The sequence below is a fragment of the Crocodylus porosus genome, unplaced genomic scaffold (assembly GCF_001723895.1).
Source record: "Crocodylus porosus isolate Cpor-Errol unplaced genomic scaffold, CroPor_comp1, whole genome shotgun sequence".
In the NCBI taxonomy this organism is placed as follows: domain Eukaryota; kingdom Metazoa; phylum Chordata; order Crocodylia; family Crocodylidae; genus Crocodylus; species Crocodylus porosus.
The window spans coordinates 28,005,393-28,023,650 of record NW_017728943.1 but is presented as its reverse complement, the minus strand read 5'-3'; the positions used below and the strand labels follow the sequence as shown (position 1 = coordinate 28,023,650).

The 18,258-nt window shown below is 43.3% G+C and overlaps 1 protein-coding gene across 1 annotated transcript; it reads left to right on the top strand.

Moving 5' to 3' along the window:
* The first annotated feature begins 4,777 nt into the window (after nt 1–4,777).
* FNDC8 (fibronectin type III domain containing 8) lies at nt 4,778–9,020 on the top strand. Its single transcript, XM_019549087.1, has 3 exons — nt 4,778–6,382; nt 7,883–8,116; nt 8,853–9,020. The coding sequence occupies exons 1-3, from the start codon at nt 6,023–6,025 to the stop codon at nt 8,997–8,999; spliced, it is 741 nt and encodes a 246-aa protein (XP_019404632.1). The 5' UTR covers nt 4,778–6,022; the 3' UTR covers nt 9,000–9,020.
* The last annotated feature ends 9,238 nt before the right edge of the window (nt 9,021–18,258 follow it).

Genomic DNA, 18,258 nt, shown 5'->3' with positions numbered 1-18,258 from the left:
GTCATGGCTAATTTCTCATTTTTACCATAATTGTATTCAAATGATCAAACAATCTCAAATGGCTAGGTACAAGAAGAGTTTAGTTCTGTTGCATGCTTGTCAAATCAAGAACCATTATTGTTTTGGGGTAGAAGTTTGGGATAGTCATTTTGAAGTTGGGGATCAAGGATAATTTGACTCAAGATGCACATCTGCTTAAATCAAACAAATAAGACTGCTAAACTGTCTCCATTTTTTTGCAGCCAATCCCTACTTCCACGTGCATAGACTTGTCTGCAGTTGTGATTGAATGTGAATATTTTTTCCAGGTGTTCAGACCTTAAATACAATTTTAAAAAAATATTAAAAATGAGCCTGACTGCTGAGACAAATTTGGAGAGTGCTACAAGCTGAGTAAAATTCAGAGTTGAAGTGAAAAAAGGTGAATAAAGAACTTTTCCAGTTTTGTAAAGATCTCAACACAGAGATTTTTTTGTTCTTTATTGTAGCTCACCACACCTAGGATTCTCATAAAAGCACCAGTGGTCCAAGTGTATTGAGTAACTGAAGCACTCTTAAACCTTAATCAGTGCTTACGAATTATTAATTGTTAAAGTACAGCTTAAACTATTCAGCATTTCATTACATGAGCCTGGAAATTAGAAGCAGGACTTTTTTAAATAACAGTTTTTCTTTTAGTGGCTGTCTCTCTCTTCATTAGATTTTTTTTGGGTGGGGGGAAGGGCGTTAAAAATTGTGTAGTCTTTTAAACTGTTATATCAGTTGTCCAAGAAGTCATGGGGTATGTAGCTTCCAAGTTGTCATGGGGTATGTAGAAATGGCATGGTGCGTGTGTGGTTTAAAAAAAAAAAGCCATGCAACTTCTAAATAAGGAAATGTAACCTATAATGTATATGTTTAGAGCCTCACCTATATTTATTTTCTATATACACATGTGCACACACAGATAAAACATACATATGGATGAGGACCTCTTTTGGAGGATTTGTGTTGAAAGCAGCCCCTGCTAGCACAAAACTTCATGCCCACAGGCATCTCTACATTTCTTTTAAATATTTAGATGAAAGCACAGGGTTTCTATAAAGAATAACAGATAAGTGGAAAGAACCAGACAGCCACCTAAGTAAATGGGGCAAACTTACAGCTATGTAAGAGGAGACGATGAGTGAATGGATTTCCTTTGAGGGAGCACAGGGATGGAAAGCAAGAAGAGATCAGATGGGAAAAAGTGTGTCTTTTGCCATTTTTTCTAGCTTGTGGGAGAGCTGTGCACTGGATTGGAAACCATTATGTAGCACCCCTTGCTATTTGACCTATTCATCTGCTGCTGACTCAATTATTGTTTCTGTCCCTGCCTCTCATATCAGCTGGTAAGTATTGTGAAAACAAAATGCTTAGAGTAATGTTTAAGAAGTGAAGAAGGCAGGTAAATAAATGGTGGAAAATGGGGTCCTGCTTTTGCATGTTTTGAATGGAGGAGAACTTAGAGAAGCATGCATCTCCCCATGTAAAACTGTGGCCCTCTAAGCTATAGTAAAACTTGAGTTCTTACCTTCCCTTTGTTTGAACCTTTAGGACAGGGGCAGGCAAAAACGGCCTGTGGGCCTGATCCAGCCACCAGGCCATTCTATCCAGCCCATGGGGCCCCTAAAATATTTAGAAAATGTGTATGTATCTGCTCCTGGCTGCCTGTTAAAGATGACAGGAGGCAGGGGTAGTAGGACCCAGGGGAAGCTGGCAGGACTCAGTAGCAAGGTCAGCCCTGCCCCACTCCCAGCCCCTCCCCCCCAACTGGAAGCCTCTATCTGCTGCAACTTTCACTGCTTCCTTGCCTGCCCACTGGGTGCTCCAGCACCATATGGCCCCAGGCTGTGTCACCGGGATGTGGGAGCACGGCCTCAAGCTGGTACCCCAAGGCCGGGAATGGTGGGGGGGTGTTTGTGTGTGTTCGTAGGGTGAGTCCCACGTGCACACCCCACCATACACATGCATCACCTCCTCATACTGCCATATACAAAGGCCCCCACAAACCCTGTACCCACCCACATCCGACATATCCACATACACACCCGCATACTCCGGCACCCACACCTCATACACACACCAACAGCCCCCCACAAGTCTATACCCACCACCCTGTGCCCCCTGCAATATAAGAGTAAGACTTCATTTTAAGCTATTGTGCAATCCCCTCTATGTACGCTACACAAATGCAAGTGAATTAATGCATGTTGTAGATGTTCAATTTTTAGAATATAATTTGGTATTTTTCTGGTTCCTGGCAAACCCCCTTGCTGAAAAGAATATTTCTGGGGCAAGGGGAGGGACTTCTGGTGGCAAAGGTCAGGGGTTATGGGGCAGGACTTCTGATCACAGGGTGAGGCACCTATCAAGGGGGGTGGGGCGAATAATGTGGTCCTGAAATGCAGAATTGCAAATGGGGCTTCCTCTGGCTATAGCAAGAGATTCCCCTTTTGAAATTCCATTCTACCAGATAGGAAGCGTCTCCCCTTTCCATTTTTGTAGCCATCTCCTACTGATCTCTTTCCCTCACTCTCCTGCTTTCATTATCTTCTGATCGGTCACTCCAGATACAAACCTTTAAACATATGTTGACCATTCTCTCATCCCCTTGAGCCCCTGTTACTGGTCTTACAGCCACATCACACCTGGCTAATGCTGTTATGACCCAACACCTCCCACTGTTGCAGATTTCATCACTTGTTACTAATTATTGTGGTGAAATGCCAGCAGGTTCCTGAGGGATAACTGGAAGTTCTCACCAGGTGGTTAACCAGTTTTTACCTCTGGCAAAAACTGATTGAAATAAACTGGCAAGGTTTACAACCCTTGAAATTAAACTGAAATTTTTTTAAGCCCCTACATTAAAAAGTAACCTTCAAGAATTCAACAGACAGAGGTACAATAATACCATTATACTGTGCAATTGTAACAGATGGTATCAAATGACACAATTTTGGAAAGAAAAAAACCCAGTTACATTCCTAATTTACAGAGATCTTAGAAGTCCTTTGATTTACAGAATAGGATTTTTGTATAGAACGCAAGAAGCAAAGGCCCAGCCGACAGCATCTGAACGAAAGATTCAAACCATGTGAGACCTGTAGTCAGTTAACATGGATATTCTTGATGATGATGTCACCGTTCTCTACCAATCAGGATGCAGATGCATTCTTGTCCTAGATTAGCAGTCCTGCTTTGCCATTGTGACCTCAGAAATTCTGTGACCCAGCTGGTGGGGAATTAGTTGTATGCACAGCAGGGCTTCTGTTCTCTGCACAGTTTGTTCCTTCTCTGGTTTGGAGACATTATATTACAAAACTATCTCCAGGGATAATAGGAGTGCAGTCTGAGGATTCCACTTGCATTTCTCTGGCATATTTTTATGACTAGTCAATCTGAATTACAAGGAACATCCTACCAGGAGCGATTCTCTTGTTCATGGATAAGTGCTGCATTTCCCAGTAGATCCCAATGCAGTAAGAAAAATTAAACTTTTCTATTTCTATCTTAATAGGTGTTAGGTTAGGCGTATCTAATCTGGGGACAGAGTTACAAACGTATTTTCTACAATGAATCTGAGTTGCACCTTGATGCTGCTTTTTATGTACAGTGTACATTTAAGTGCGTTCAGTCTAAGTTAGGTGTTAGGCTCAACAAATTTGGGCCAAGGTTTTCAAAATGAAATTTGGAAAGCCAAAAACTGAAATGCTCAAAATTGACCTTCAACTTGGGCGTTCAGAATCCGAGGCACTCTAAATCATTACTCCATTCTGAACATCACAGTTTTATTTTCTTAAGTATTTGCCAAACTGTTTCAAGAGCTTACAGAATAGTGGTCATCACTGTCACTATTATTCTGGTCATACATGTTTGAGTAAAAGTGTGCTGTTTCTTCACTTGTGCTGCATAGTATATCAAGTGGTTTAATTATGTGCTCATGGGAATTCTTTAGATGGAACAGGGTTCTTGTGTCTTTGTAAAGAGACCAATGTTCCCTGTTGAACACATGGATGCAGTTGATCTCCCAGACATGAGGCTTATGTCATGGTGACTGGTTACATAATCTTCACTTTGGTGTTTGCCTACTGGGGTGTTTGTTTGGCACTTGCCTCTTGACACCTTTTACTTTAAGGTCATGTGAATGTGGATTCTGCTTGCAGAGTGCCTGAAATTAGATTCCTTTGACTATGGTGATTAATGGGGCAGTGTTTGGGTCACCATGGCTTGCTGTGGTTACTTTTAGTACCTGGCAGTTGCATATGCTCCCAGGAATGTCCCCAGGGGGGTTGCTGCCACCCTTTTGGACTGGACTGTGCCATGGGAGCCTCTGGGGAGTTTTTTCGAGTCCCCAAGGTACATAAGGGTTCCCCTCTGTTCTCAGAGTCATGGCCCCTCCTCTTCCCCCATCTGCCTCTGCTTTCCCTGCTGCCCTAGGGGGCAGGGGAAGCCCAAATCTACTCCTGCCTGCTCCAGCCAGACTCTGTGGGGATGGGACTCAGTAGGGGATAATGGTAGCAGTAGAGATGGCCAGTGGGTGGGTTTCCCTACCCTGTCTGGTCCCCCGAGAGTGGGCATGGGGTGGGAAAGCCCACTTCCCCACCCTCCCCCTAACCCCCCGTCTGTCACTGCTGCTGCTGAGCCCAGCCTCTGCGCAGTCCAGGTAGAGCAGGCAGAAGCAGCTTTGCAGCTTCCCCTTCCCCCAGGACTGTGGGCAAAGTGGCAGGCAGGGAGGGGACATGCCTTTGAGCACTGGGGAGAAGGGAGAGGGGATTCTTACATGCTTTAGGGACTTTAAACAAATCCCCAGAGGCTCCAATGGTGCAGTCTGCCTGTATACACAGTGGGTGGGGAGGGGAGGCTGGGACCAAGGAAAGCAGCCACCTCTGCGGGGTGGGTGGTTACTCCCGTACTCCCCTTTGCCAAATCTTGGGTCTGCCTGTGGACACTCATTTGAGTTTAGGCCAGGAGAAAGAATAATGGTAATCAAGAAGGTTGCTTCAGGCTTTCTATTAGGGCTGGTGATCTTTGTTTTCTTGTTTTGGAAATGGTGAATACTATACTAAGGTATAGAGCCATCCTTTTGTAATTATATCTTCAGCATCAAATGAATATAAACCATTGGCTTTCATTCTGGGGTCTCCCAAATCAAGGGACTCCCAAGTGGGTTCCAGCTCTAATAAGTGTGATGATTGCATTTCTGTGGGGCTAATCAGAAAAGGGTAGATTTGCGAGCCCAGAAAGGGCTGAAAACAGCTCCCTTAGATGTAAGTAAGGCTATCTGAGTGCCTGGATTTTTCACTTAAGACCCAGCTAGTTATTGAAGGTGTTGCTTGTAACTGGATGAGTTGCAAAATTTCCCCACGGACATCCTTTATGAGGATTGGAGTTGCTAGCAATTACAGTATTGCACAAGGGACAGAGTAAGAAGCTCTCTGCCCCATGGCAGAGGCACTTAGGGCCTGAATGAAATAGGCTTACCAGTATAGGGTTAGCACCTTAGTTGTAAAGTCTCCCCATTGACTGTAACGTGCTACCCATAATTATTCCAAAGTATCCCATTGTTATTGGGAGTAAGAAGTGTGTCAAAGGCTAGATATTTGCTATTCACTATTTTTATTCAGTGGCGTACATAGGCTTTATATATGTGGGAGAAAATACTGAAACAACACCCTTTTATGCCAGGCCTTCTGTCAGTATGACTGTCCTCCACTGGGGAGAGAGGGATGAAATCGCAGGCTGTGCTTCAGCTGTTTGGTAGCCCACTGCAAATGGTGACCTCTTCCCCCATCCTTGCACTTCCTTCCCCTCTTTCTTCCTCAGGGGGTTTCCAGTGACTTAAGCTTTCATTTTGTGGTTTAGGAGTATACCAAGCCTTAGGTTGCAGTCATATACTATATACTGGTAGAAGAAAAGGCTTTATCCCCTAGACTTCTGCCTGCTAATACAGGGGGGCCTGATACTTCCTTCTATCTTCTGTTAGGATGTGCTTCTGGATGACATGGAGGGTTACTCTTATCATCAATCCACCAGCCAAATGTGGGGAAGAACAGAGAGCAGCGCATCACTTCATGGCAATGTGACCACCAAGAAGTGGGATAATATCGATGGTCTGCTTGCTGGCTGTCACTTACAGCAAGGATTATTTGCCACAATGGGTGGTCTCAGCTCTAGCTTGCCGAATGTGGAGATGGAAACGGAGTCCCATGAGCCCAGCGAGCAGCTGCCTGTCATCCCCGTGGCTTTGGATGATGTGCATAGTGCTAACGGATTGGGAAAGCAGTCAGATTCAATATTGCCCCAGGAACTGCCTGAACTGCCCTTTGTTTGTGAGCACCATGTGACCAGTACTACTGCATGGGTTGAGTGGTTTTTGTTTTTTTCTGCTTTTCAGGCTATTGGGGAAACTTGAATGAGTGTGATGAGATGCTCTGGATTTTTTTTTTTTTTTTTGTTCTACCATTCAGTCAGCCCTCTCTTTCTTTCCCTGCTTAATGGTATGAGAATATGGAGTGCCTTGGTTGTAGACTGGGGGGAAATAGGTTGTGTATTCATTTCAACACAGTCAATGTCGTGGGCCTCTAGCACTTACTGAATCATGGGGTAAAGCAAACACCAGCTGGAGTTTCTTTTAAAAAGCCTGTTAATCTGGGCACCATCCATTAGAGTTGGTTGAAAGATGGCGTTCCCATCCCAAATGAGATTTCATTAATTTGATATTTGCTTTTGTTCTAGTTTGGTTCACAATATCACAGCCCCCATTACAACTTGCCCCACTGAAACCTTTAACTTTGAGGAACACCCTCTCCCCCCTCTCATCTAGAGTATTTTTAATTTTGGTCTGTAATCCCTCTCATCCCACATATGCAATGTGCAAAGAAGCATGCTGATGGTAGTTGAGGGTGGCTGGCTGTAGTGGGTAGTGATGTTATTTTCACAATGAAAAGTTCAGTACTGTGGAGAGTTTGCCAAGGCACCTTTTTGTCTGGTACTATGGTAGGAGGGAAATTTAAATTACTTCCATCCTCTTTCTGAATGAAAAACAAGATACTTTACAGGAAAGCACGGCTTGGAAGAAATGTGTTTGTCTCCTTTGGTCATTTTACTCCTTGTTGTCCCAGAACTTACCTCTCCTCTTTTTATATGGCTTTTACATCATGGTCAGGTATGGCAGCTTATTCAGTCAAACCACATTCACACCTTGACTTTTCCTACCAGATCTTGATTATACCCATACAATCAACTCATGTCTTTCATGTTTCATGTCCTCCTCCTGGAAAAGTGTGTATACTTCTTTCTCTCAAACTTTCTTTTTTTGAGAAGTATCAATTTTTCTCACTTAACAAATATTTTCTCCCTCTTTCGCTGTTGAAAAATTGTTTCACTGCCTCCTATGCTTTTCCTTTTAATGTTGACCTCCCTTTTCCAGAGAAGGAAGAAAAATGTTTGCTAAAATGATGGAAAAGAAGAAGAAAGAAGGAATAAAGTAATTTAATTTTTCTCTAAAAAAAAATCTTATCTTTGTTGACAATGTTGAAAAAGTGAAGACATTTGCCAAAAAATTTAACAAACTCTTTACAACTGAAGTTGGATTCTCCCCATCTCTTGTGCTTGTGTTGGTCTTTTTTTCAATGAATTTACCCTTTTGGAATAAGTGAAAAGAGAATTAAGCTCATGGATGGACAGATGACGTACATGTAAGCTGCATGTCAATTTCCCACACTTACAAAGTGTGTGCAAATGTTGGTACTATTGCTATGATGATTTTGAGGATCTACTCTCAAAGTAATACAAAATTAAAACCTCCCCCTGCTTCTACAAGATCCCCAGGTCTTAGGAAGCATCTTTTGGTTCTTTTCAGATATGCTGGACAGGTCCATTCGATAGCCACCAAGTCAGGTTTTACCAGCTGCTGATCCATGAAGCAGAAGTAAAGAGCACAGGTGTGGTCAGCAAGAAGCCCAAAACATGTGGCTTCTCACAAATAGCAGGGAACTCAATTGAACTGAGGAACCTAATACCCAACATGGATTATGTCTTCAGAGTCCGTGCAGTGAATATAGCTGGACCAGGGCACTGGTGCAGACCATACAAGGTAAGCAAGCAAAGGAATGAGTGCTTCCATAAAAAACTAAGTCTGTTGTGCCTTTATTTTACTGGTACCTAGGAGTATGTTAAAGGTGGAGACTTGGGGCTTTCAAGCTGTGGTGCATAGACATGTTCCTAGGGATGTGGAGATCCCCGTTGCTACAGACTGGGCAACATGAAAGTTAGTGGATATTGAAGCAGGAGCTGAGAGAGAAATCCCATAAGGATATTTCTGTCATAAATCAGTGCACCATAAAATGACATGGTTGCGGTGTGGGGAGGGGGGAAGCTCTACTTCTATGCTTAAGTTTGAGAGGGCTTGTGACCTCTCCCCTGGCAGTAGATAAAATCAGTGTAAAAACTTGCCTGGAATGGCCACACCATCTTTCTAGACCCCACTTTTGTTACTCACTTTACTAGAGTCCTGTACTTCAGTTACTCTCTTTACTAGAGTCCTGAAGATACTCCCTGTATACTACACTTGACATTTCCACTCTCCATTTACCATGGAGAGGTCAGTGTCCTCATTACTCACCACAAGTGAATGGACAGTTCTGTGAAACCCACCCACACTGCATACTATCCTTGGTTGCCTGGCTGTTGAATGGCTAGGGGCAGTCATTATTTTCCTCAATAGGAAGCCTACTTTTCTTAATTATTGCATTGACTTTATAGATTGCTGATGAAGAAGGTAAATGTTGTGTGTCAGTTTCTCACCTCCTTGTCATCGTTTTTCATTTCAGTTTGCAACTCTGGCTGCAGCTGGGAAAAGATTTTCAAAACCGGGCCCTGTCACTATTATAGTCCGACGGAAAAGAGGTTCACAAAAGAATGTAGCTTATTTTGATGGAAATGGAAAAGATACTGTAGATGGCATCAAATCTTACTAAAGGTGTTGTCAAGCTACTGCATTCATGGCCAGACTTGACTCGTATATATTTATGTAAATAAAAGGAGATCTGTGATTTAAATGTGGAGAGAACCTCCTTCCCTATTCTTATTTTGTGTTTAGGTTGGCTGGGGCAAATGTATCCATATACATCAGATAGTTAGTCTCTGGGTAGCATATGTAGCAAATGGAAAAATAGATCTTTGAAACCAGATATCCAAAAGAAAGCTGCACCCAGCAGTTCCCAATTCTGAGTCTTGGTATTTCCATGGCTACTTAAAATTGTTCCACCCCCAACATATCCAAATGAGAGTAGTGGCTGCTTTCAATGAAGGCCCCAAACTGGAGCTTTGTACTTTGGAAAATCTAAATCCAGTTGAGAGTGCTAAGTCTTTTTTTAAACATCTGGCCTTTGATGTGTGAGTTCAGAAAAAAAGTCTTTTGCCATAGCCAGCAAAGAACAGCTTTCAAATATAGCTATACAGTCAGTACATTACTTTGCCTGAGACCTTTTCCTATCATGAAAATGAAAGTTCCACCTTTTCTTATCCTCTTCATTTAGTGAAACTACTCTTACCACAAACTCATCCTTCCCTTTTTGTAAGACACGGAACTGGGACTTATGGGTTAGGTTCAGTTCCCATCTCTGACACAGGCTGTGGGTTTGTGTAAGTTATCTAACTTCTGTGGTGTGCTCTTATTGTCAAAATACCAAATAGTACTTACCTACCTCACTTGGGAATAAATTCCTGAGTGCTTATGGGGCACGCACCAACTTAACTGGAGTAGAATCATCCTTCCATCATGGACAGCTCATCTGAGAAGAGCGTGAGTAGGTAAAGAGGAGCCCAACTGATTCTGACTTTTAGGGACCCTCTACATGTGCAGGTAAAGATGCAATGGGATCTAATGTGCAATGCACACAATTGCACCTCCTGCTGTGCCACATATGCATGGCAGGAAGCATGATTGTGGGATTGTGAATCAGATCCCATCATGCCTTATGGCCAGTGGAGAGGGAGTCTGAACTTGGGCTTCCCCTGCACCAGCAAGAAACAAACTTCACAGCTGGGTGCCAAGTCACAGGCTGGCTAGGCGTTGTGAGTGTATCAGCCATTAGGCTGCTGGGTTTGGGACTGAGGAGGTGAGTCAGGAGTGAAGTAAAGGCAAATTTACTTATAGCTTAGCATACAACAGTTAACAGAAAGGTTAATGCAACAAACAGATAGTACAGTAATAAAGAGCTAATAGTGAATTATAACAACAGATAGACAGAATGACAAAGAGTTCCCACATGGGGTTGGCAACTTATCGGCAGTTCCTCTATGCCAGGTGCACGTCAAGTTGTTCCAGTGAAGTCAGGCATCCCCGATCAACACTGTCTGAGGGGTCACCGGGAAAGTCCCTTGGTCAGGATCCGGTCCTCGCTCACACTGGGAGTCCGGAATCCAGGCTTGGTACAGCGATGGTCCTTCTGTCCCATCCTTCTAACTGGTCACTTGACATGCGTGTTCCTTTATGCCTTATCTTATGTTAATCTGTTGGCTTTAGAGCTACTCGCAATCTTGCCCTATAGCTTTTACCCTATGGGATCAAAAGTTGTTAGAAATTACCATGAAAGGTTACCGCCTGAACTCAGGTTCACCCAATAAGCAAATTACACCACATTACTTTGAGGTTTAAAATTAGCATTACCTGCCCTTAGTTTCTTATTCCTGGATTCCTAGGAATGTGTTAATGATATTAGGTGGTCAGATCTTCCTATGGCTTGACGTTTAAAAAACCTGTTAGATCAGCTAATCCTGTAGTTCTGCTTGGTTATGGAGCCCAAGATCAGTGCAAACAGTTAGATGCAACACTTTGGTTAAATTGTGACAGACAAATTCTACTTGCAGGTTACAAACTTGCGAGCTTTGTATTGGCTAATCTTAACTGCTTAGACAATTGCCTGAATGCCTCCAAGAGCATATATTTATGCCTCACGATAGTAACCCCTCTGGTTCTGGCTACCACAGTGCCACCTCCAGCTGATGGGATTCTCAGCTGCAGGGGTGCCTGATGCACCCTCACAGCTGGGAGACTATAGCTGCTGTGGTCTCCCAGCTGTGGAGCTCTGTGGGGCACCCCACTGCTGGGTGATCACAGCAGCTAAGGTCTCAGCCTTGGGGGTGTATGGGGCCCCCCTGCAGCTAGGAGCCCTGTTATCTGGAAGCTCTCAGGCTTGGGGGTATACAGACTCCCCTCCCCACTCCAGCTAGGAGCTCTGATCAGCTGCCTGGGGTCCCAGCCACAGGAGCTCCTGGCCACACATTCAATTACTGGCATGATAGGAAGCAGCTACAAAGTTATATATATATATTTTGGAAATGCTACTCATACACATGCCTTTTTGTGGTCAGCTATTCTAGCACAGCATTGGCAATGAAGTCAGCACCTATTAGAGGAAGGGACCTGGTGGGTAGATGAGGGGTAGAACTTATGTGGTCACTCTAACAGGAAAGAGCCATGCTACTCTGGAAGAGCCTAAGCAGCAGTTTGGAGAGATTAATCTTCTGTAGAATCAGGGGTTCCCAGAGAAGGAACCCCAGAGCCTGGAAGGCTTCATCCCCTCAATTGGATTCTGCACTTTTCCTCCTCCCACCCCAGTCCCTGAGGCTGGTGAAGAGAAGACTCTATAATGTGATCTTGACAAAAAACCATGGCTCCTCCTTGCCCTTCTAGCAGCTACTACCATCAAAGTGCCCAGTTTGGTTCTGCAAAGCATGTGCGCAAGTTGGACCAAACCGTATTTTAAGCTAGTTTGTCCCCTTCCAAGCTTACAAGTCCCTGGTAGACCCAGGTTGTATGGTTAAGAACGTGCCTTGTGAGGCGAGCTTTCCAATGGAAATGGTGTGACACTTTAATCATCCTGGAAAAATGAAAAGTCCTGTAATAGCAGCACATTACATGTAAAATAACTCTGCTAGTACAGTGCTGTAAAAGCATTTTCTGCCCTAAAGAGAAACCAACTGATCCAATTCTACAGTGAAAGTGAGTGAAAAGCAAATGCATAAAACTAAAAGCATACATGACAACAATCTGAGATGTAGCTAATGTAAAGATTTTTTTTTAACAAGATTTTTTTTTTTTGGCACCACTGGTAATGGTCCAAACTCTGGGGGTTTGCCTGGCTGATCTGTCACAGCAGTGACACCACTGTCCAGGGCTGATTCTTCAAAGTCTGCCAGGGAAATGAATGAGAAGCAGTAAGATATGGACTAGAACGTTAATGCTGTCTTGATTTTGTTTTTCTTTGCCCTAATTGTATTTGAACATTTCAATTGAATCAAGCATTGACTTTTATCAGTGATCTTTGTCTTAGTCATTCAGGTGAGCCCTTTGCTGTTAAATAAAATACCATTTTCTTTTTTCTCCCCAAGGTTAAAGCTAAGACAGCTGAGGTCTCATTAAGCAGACAGAGGGAGTCTTTCATCCAATTGGATAGCAACTGGATAGGTTCAATAAAATAAAGGAGCCAATTACTTGTAAGGAGGTTGTGTCAGCCCTAGCCTATATATCTTTGTCAGTGGCACTGGATAGACTGTTCAGTGTTGTGTACTAGGGGCTGCCAGATCAAAAAAAGGTGAAAAGATCAGATCTACCAAATGACATTTTTTACTTGCTTTGTATGAAGTCTGGAGGTGCTCACATACATTCAGTCCTCAGCTCATAAACTGATCACCAAATGCCTTATAAACTTCATCTTCAGCCAATGATGACAGCTGTTGCCTTTGAAGATTAAGGTATGTGGACAGACAGGTTCAGAGTCCCTAGAAGTGGGATGGAGTCAGTACACAAAACTTATTTTTGTCGGGCAAAATAAATGTATCCTGTCTCGCTGGATCAAACTCCCTCTCCCCACCCCATTTGATGATCTTAAGTTAGAGAAGCAAACTTGTCCTCATGGGCTGTGTCTAGGGTGAGTATGGGAGAATAGAAAATCCATGACACTTCCCTTCCCCATTCTCCTGAGTCGGAGCTGCTGCAGGCAGAAGTGGGGGTATGGCCACATGGTGTGCCGGACAGGCAGGTGGCAGTGGTGTCTGCCCATCTGTTCTGTTCCTCATCACTGTACCTTCTCACCAGCCTGTGCCCTGCACCCCTGCATTTCTGGGATGCTCATTTTAATTCTCACTAGTTGGCTGGGACTGGCCTCTGAAATCTGGGACTGTCCTGGCTAAACTGGGACTTATGGTTACTCTAGGTATGTCAAAATAAGGTAGCGTCACTCTGCTCCATAGGTAGAGGTCTCCTGAACTCGGAGGTAGTTGGCTGATTTCACGGGCAGATCCTGGGACCAGCTGCCATTTTTTCAGGCTGAGTGCAGTGTCCCCTGCCCCCACTACAGATTGGCTAATGCATCCTGGCAGTCCCACCCTTCCCCACAGATTGACAGATGGCCCAAAACTGTGGCTTATTTGCTTACCATTAATGGCTTTTGTGGGCTTAAGCAGGGGACACAATATTAAGCAATCTAAGCATTTAATTAAACACTAAACTGAAATGCGTTATGAAATATTAATTACAATTAATGTTGTATATACCAACTATATACACGTTATTAAAGGACATAATAAAAAGAAGTTTACAATTCACGGTAGCTATCAAATGTTAGCATGCTGCATCCAGTTGCAGTATCTGTAGACATTCTCTAGCTACATCTACTTGAGACACTGACTGCACAGGAACCTGAATCACTGTGCACTAATGCCAATAAATGACAGGTGGCAGCAGCACGGTGCCATGCAAGTCTCCACTTTGACTGGCAATGGACTCCCTGTACCGGACCTTATGTCCTGGACAGTGTTTGAAGGCCTTCTTGAAGGATGACACCAGGATATCCACATTAGGGAACTGTGCACGAGATGACACTGATTAAAGGCAGAACGTGCACATTGAAGGTGGCACAAACTGCATTTGGAGCATACCAGATGCACACCAGAGACAGCCTTCCACACATGCATGGCATTGTCAGACAGGAATGCTGAGACTTCATTAAATTCTAAGCCATAGTTGACAACTATCTTTACTATGGCCTGAGACATGGTAGAAAACTGAGAGATGTGAGGTGGACTGGTTCTGTTTGAAACAGGCAGGTTCCAGTCTGTCCAGCTCCCTGATACAAATGTGCAGCATGTAGTTGTCCTGAGGGTCAGTGGCTTCATCAGACACAATGGAGAAGGATTCACACTCTGCCAAGGCAGCATTCGTGGACTGCACGTGTCACTGCAGGGAGATAGTCCTGGCAGAGCTTGTTGGCACATGGAAAACTGCTAATATTTGGCATATTTTGGTTCAGCTGTAGTCCCTTAACTTGGGGTAATCAAGCTTCTCCAATGGGATGTTCACCACCATGAAAACCTCCATGAGGAAAAATGTTGCCTCTTGCCTTGCCAAGCTGCTTTCTGTGGTTCTTTTAAAGAACAAAGACACTGTTGCTTGTTTGTTGCTCTGCCTTCAGTTTCTGCAACAGCCTTTTGCTTCATGTGCACCTTGGACTCTTAAGTGTCAATCTATGCTGGTTTTCCTCAACACATTCAGAGTTACACTGCAGGTGCTACAAAACAGTCTGCATGCAAGGCCTCTGCAGGATACTGCCTTACATGATCCAAAACTGAAACGTATTTGATTGTCTTGGGTGATTTCTTCTCAGCATTCATGCTGAATCTTCTTCAGGCTGCAGCATCACTTCTCTAGCTAGACCCTGGACTGGCTCCTGGACTAAGCCTGCAATCAGGGGCCGAGCCTCTTATTTGCTCCCCTGGCACCCCGCTCCCCTCTCCCTAGTGCTTCAGGACTGCAGGGCTTCCCACTCTTTTCCCTGCTTACTGGTAGGTTTGTTTTTTGCTTTTTTCTTTGTTTTTTTCACAACTAGCATGCCATTTTTTGTAGAATTTGCCATTTTTCAGAGCCAGACCAATTTTGCATTTTCCATGAAAAATACACAATCACAATTTCGGTAGGTCCCTATCAATAGTATCAAAGGCCCTAGTGTATGGTATTGCCTACTGCCTTTCAGATGCACGACATAGGGGAAGCTCCCCCATATACGTGTTGATTGTTTTCCCAAGCTAAGTGCTGATGTTGCTGACAACTGTCTCCTCCTTGGTTGCTCAGCTGTTATTCAGAAGCATGGCTGGTATTATTCTCGGGTGGTGTTTGCTCTTGACTATTATTTAGAAGCTTATCTGTGGTATTCCTGGGTGAGCTTTTTAAGTGCTGCCCAATATTCATGATATATCAGTCACTACAGGTGTAGTGCTTGACATCCTGAACTTGTTTTGGGGGACTACTGTGTTAAACAGTTGCATCTTTGAAAGGGGAAATTGGCATCTCTGTGACCAAATTCCAAGAACAGAATACAAAGGGACACAAAAGGGATTACAGAGAGATTATAAATTATTAGCATAAATTCAAGTATGTTCTACAAAAGCATTTCTCTGTAGCCTGGAGGCAATTTTACTGGTGTCACCTGATATCAGGAAGCTGAGTGATGATTTTGCTGTGAAAAATGTAGCCTTTCTTTTTTTATTTCACTTGAATGTCTATGTCGTGAGTGAATATGGGATAAATTCAAGCACAATTAATTGGCGTGTGGTGGCAGAGAATTAAGGCATCCTGCTATGGCTTAGGAGATATGAATAATAGCCCTGCTCTGGACTCATGCCAAAGACCACTTCCAGATGACCTAAACGTAAATGGGCACCTGGTTACTCAGGCTGGGGAATCAAAAGCCACGTCACTGCTTTGCGTGGCTGCTGGCAGTAGGATCTTTATCATGTGGACATTAGGCTTGGGTGGACCTTTTGCTTGACTCAGTCATGTAGGTAGCACCATAAAGGGTATGAATGAACATTACAAAAGTCACCTTCCCCCCACAGTTGTCCATATTGCCTTATCCAGATTCTCTCCTAGGGACATGAATAGTCTGAGGTGCATGCACTGCCACCGTCACTTGACCAAAGACCTTCTTCATACACATATGTGAGCTATGATTCCTCAACTTAAGGTTCTGCCAGGCCAGGACTATGAACGCTTTCCCTCTTTCAGTTTTTGCACAGGAATATACTGTGACACTGGTATGGTGACAGAATGCACATGCAACTAGTACCTCCTGAGTCTGGGGGGCACCTGCAGAAGGCAGTGTCAGCGGGGACAGAGCTGGCAAGCAGACACTGTTGGTGGGGATGGAGCTGGAGAGCACACACAGACACTGCTGACAGTGTTGGTGATGGGGACCCTGTTGGGGGGGCATGTGCCTCCCCATGACCCCCCTACCAGTCGCCTATGACAGAATGTATCTTTCCTTCCTTGTGGATCTTCTGACATAACTTTCCCTAAACAGAACAGAATGTGATCCTCTGTCTGCCTTCTTAGCCAATACGGACTGAGCATCCATTCACAGGGTTTCTGGAACCTCTAGCCTTAGAGTATGCAGAGTGCATGTGCCTGAGTGTGGTAATTGAGGAGAGAAAGTATTAGCATGAATGCAATGTAACTATTAGTGACATAAAAGCTTCCTGATTTATGTGAATATGACTAATGAAAATAAGCAGAGGGAGGGATGAAAGAGGCAGTAGGAACAGCTTGGGAGCAATTTTTTTTATTTTTTTTCCAGCAAGTGCATAAGTGGTTTCATAAAGAGAGGGAGGAAAGTTTGGCAGTGAAGCACTTTAGCTATCTTCAGCAGTTTTTGTGCAAATTGTCATGACTATAAACTGACACACAAAGTAATGCTGAGTACAGCTGCCTGCGTTAAAAGCGTTTGGCTTCCATACAGTGCTTATTGTCTGATGTGCATGTTTTGCATGGACAGTGTGCATTTTAAATGCATGCATAAATAAAAGCAGAAACAGCCCTAATTTTTATACAAGGAACATAAAGATATGTCAATTGAACACTTTTGGGTTTTGTTTGAAATTGATATGGCTGGTGTGATTTGCCTGCCTTAGATGAAATACCTCCTGGCCTAATTATATATGCATTAATATTCACCTCCAGTAATTCATTTCATGAAAATTCTGAGCAGATCAATGCCCATAGGAAGCATAAACCCCTCGCTGTCAAGCCTCTTAGGCTAAGCTTCCCTTCATATGGGAAAGCAATTAGAGAAAAAGCAGAATGTCCCCATGTGCTATAATTTTCCTTAAATGTTTCTCGAGACTGACCTTATAGCCAGTGCTACTCTTCCTGTTCTGGTCGCCAAGGTATTTCTCAAAAGATGTTAGCAAATCTCTTTGGAATCTTAAGCGTATTTCTCACTTTTTGTTGACTCTTATACACTAGAGAGTGTATCTACGAGCTTGGGGTTTTCCTTTAGAACAAGAAGGCAGTGTTTGCTTTTAAAAAAAGAATCTGCATTTCATTATCCTGTGTTAGGATAGTGAAGCATGTGATTGTAATTCTTTTTTCCCCCTCCCCCCATTTGTTTACTTTATAGCCTCATTACAGAAAAATCAAGCCATTTTAACACCCAAATGTCTCAGTAAATGATGGGTTACTCTGTTTCTTATTACAGATATCTAAGCAGATCGCAAGATAATGGGTGCCAAGTTCTGGCTCACTTCTTTGACCAGTTTTAAGCTGGTATAACTTCAAAACTGGAGTAACAGTGAGAAATCAAGGCCTGTATTCACCAGAGGTGACCAAGCTGTGACCTACAAGGCTTGTATGACAAGTTCAAAGTTCTGCTGTCTCTGATCCTATAGCTTTGAAGGATTAGTTTTTAATTTAATTTAATTATTGATTTCTCCCTTCATCCCAAACATCAGTGGCAAAATAACCACATAAGTAATAATTGATACCCGCAGAGCAAGAAGGTTGAAAACATGTGATATGATGCACTTGTAAGCTGCAATTCTCTCTTGCAAACATGTAGTAAGAAATTTGTGATAGAGTCAAATATTATGATTTCCTGTCCAAATCTTGACTTCACAGTCACTGCATTTTGGATAAATAACACCCACTAGGTGAGTTCATTTTATTTCCAGCTTGTGCATAAATCTGAGTTAATGACAAGGTTTTAAAAATACTTATAACATCGTCACTTGTTAAGAAAATTCTCCAGCTATATAAGAGAGCAGAAGTGGGGGATTTAGCAAATATGGAAGTAACCTATAAAAATATATAAAAACCCACAGGGGAATCCTTTCAAACCCTACTCATTTGTGCCTGGAACTGCATCCCAAAGAGATGACCTGTCCTAAAATATGCTGCTGCTC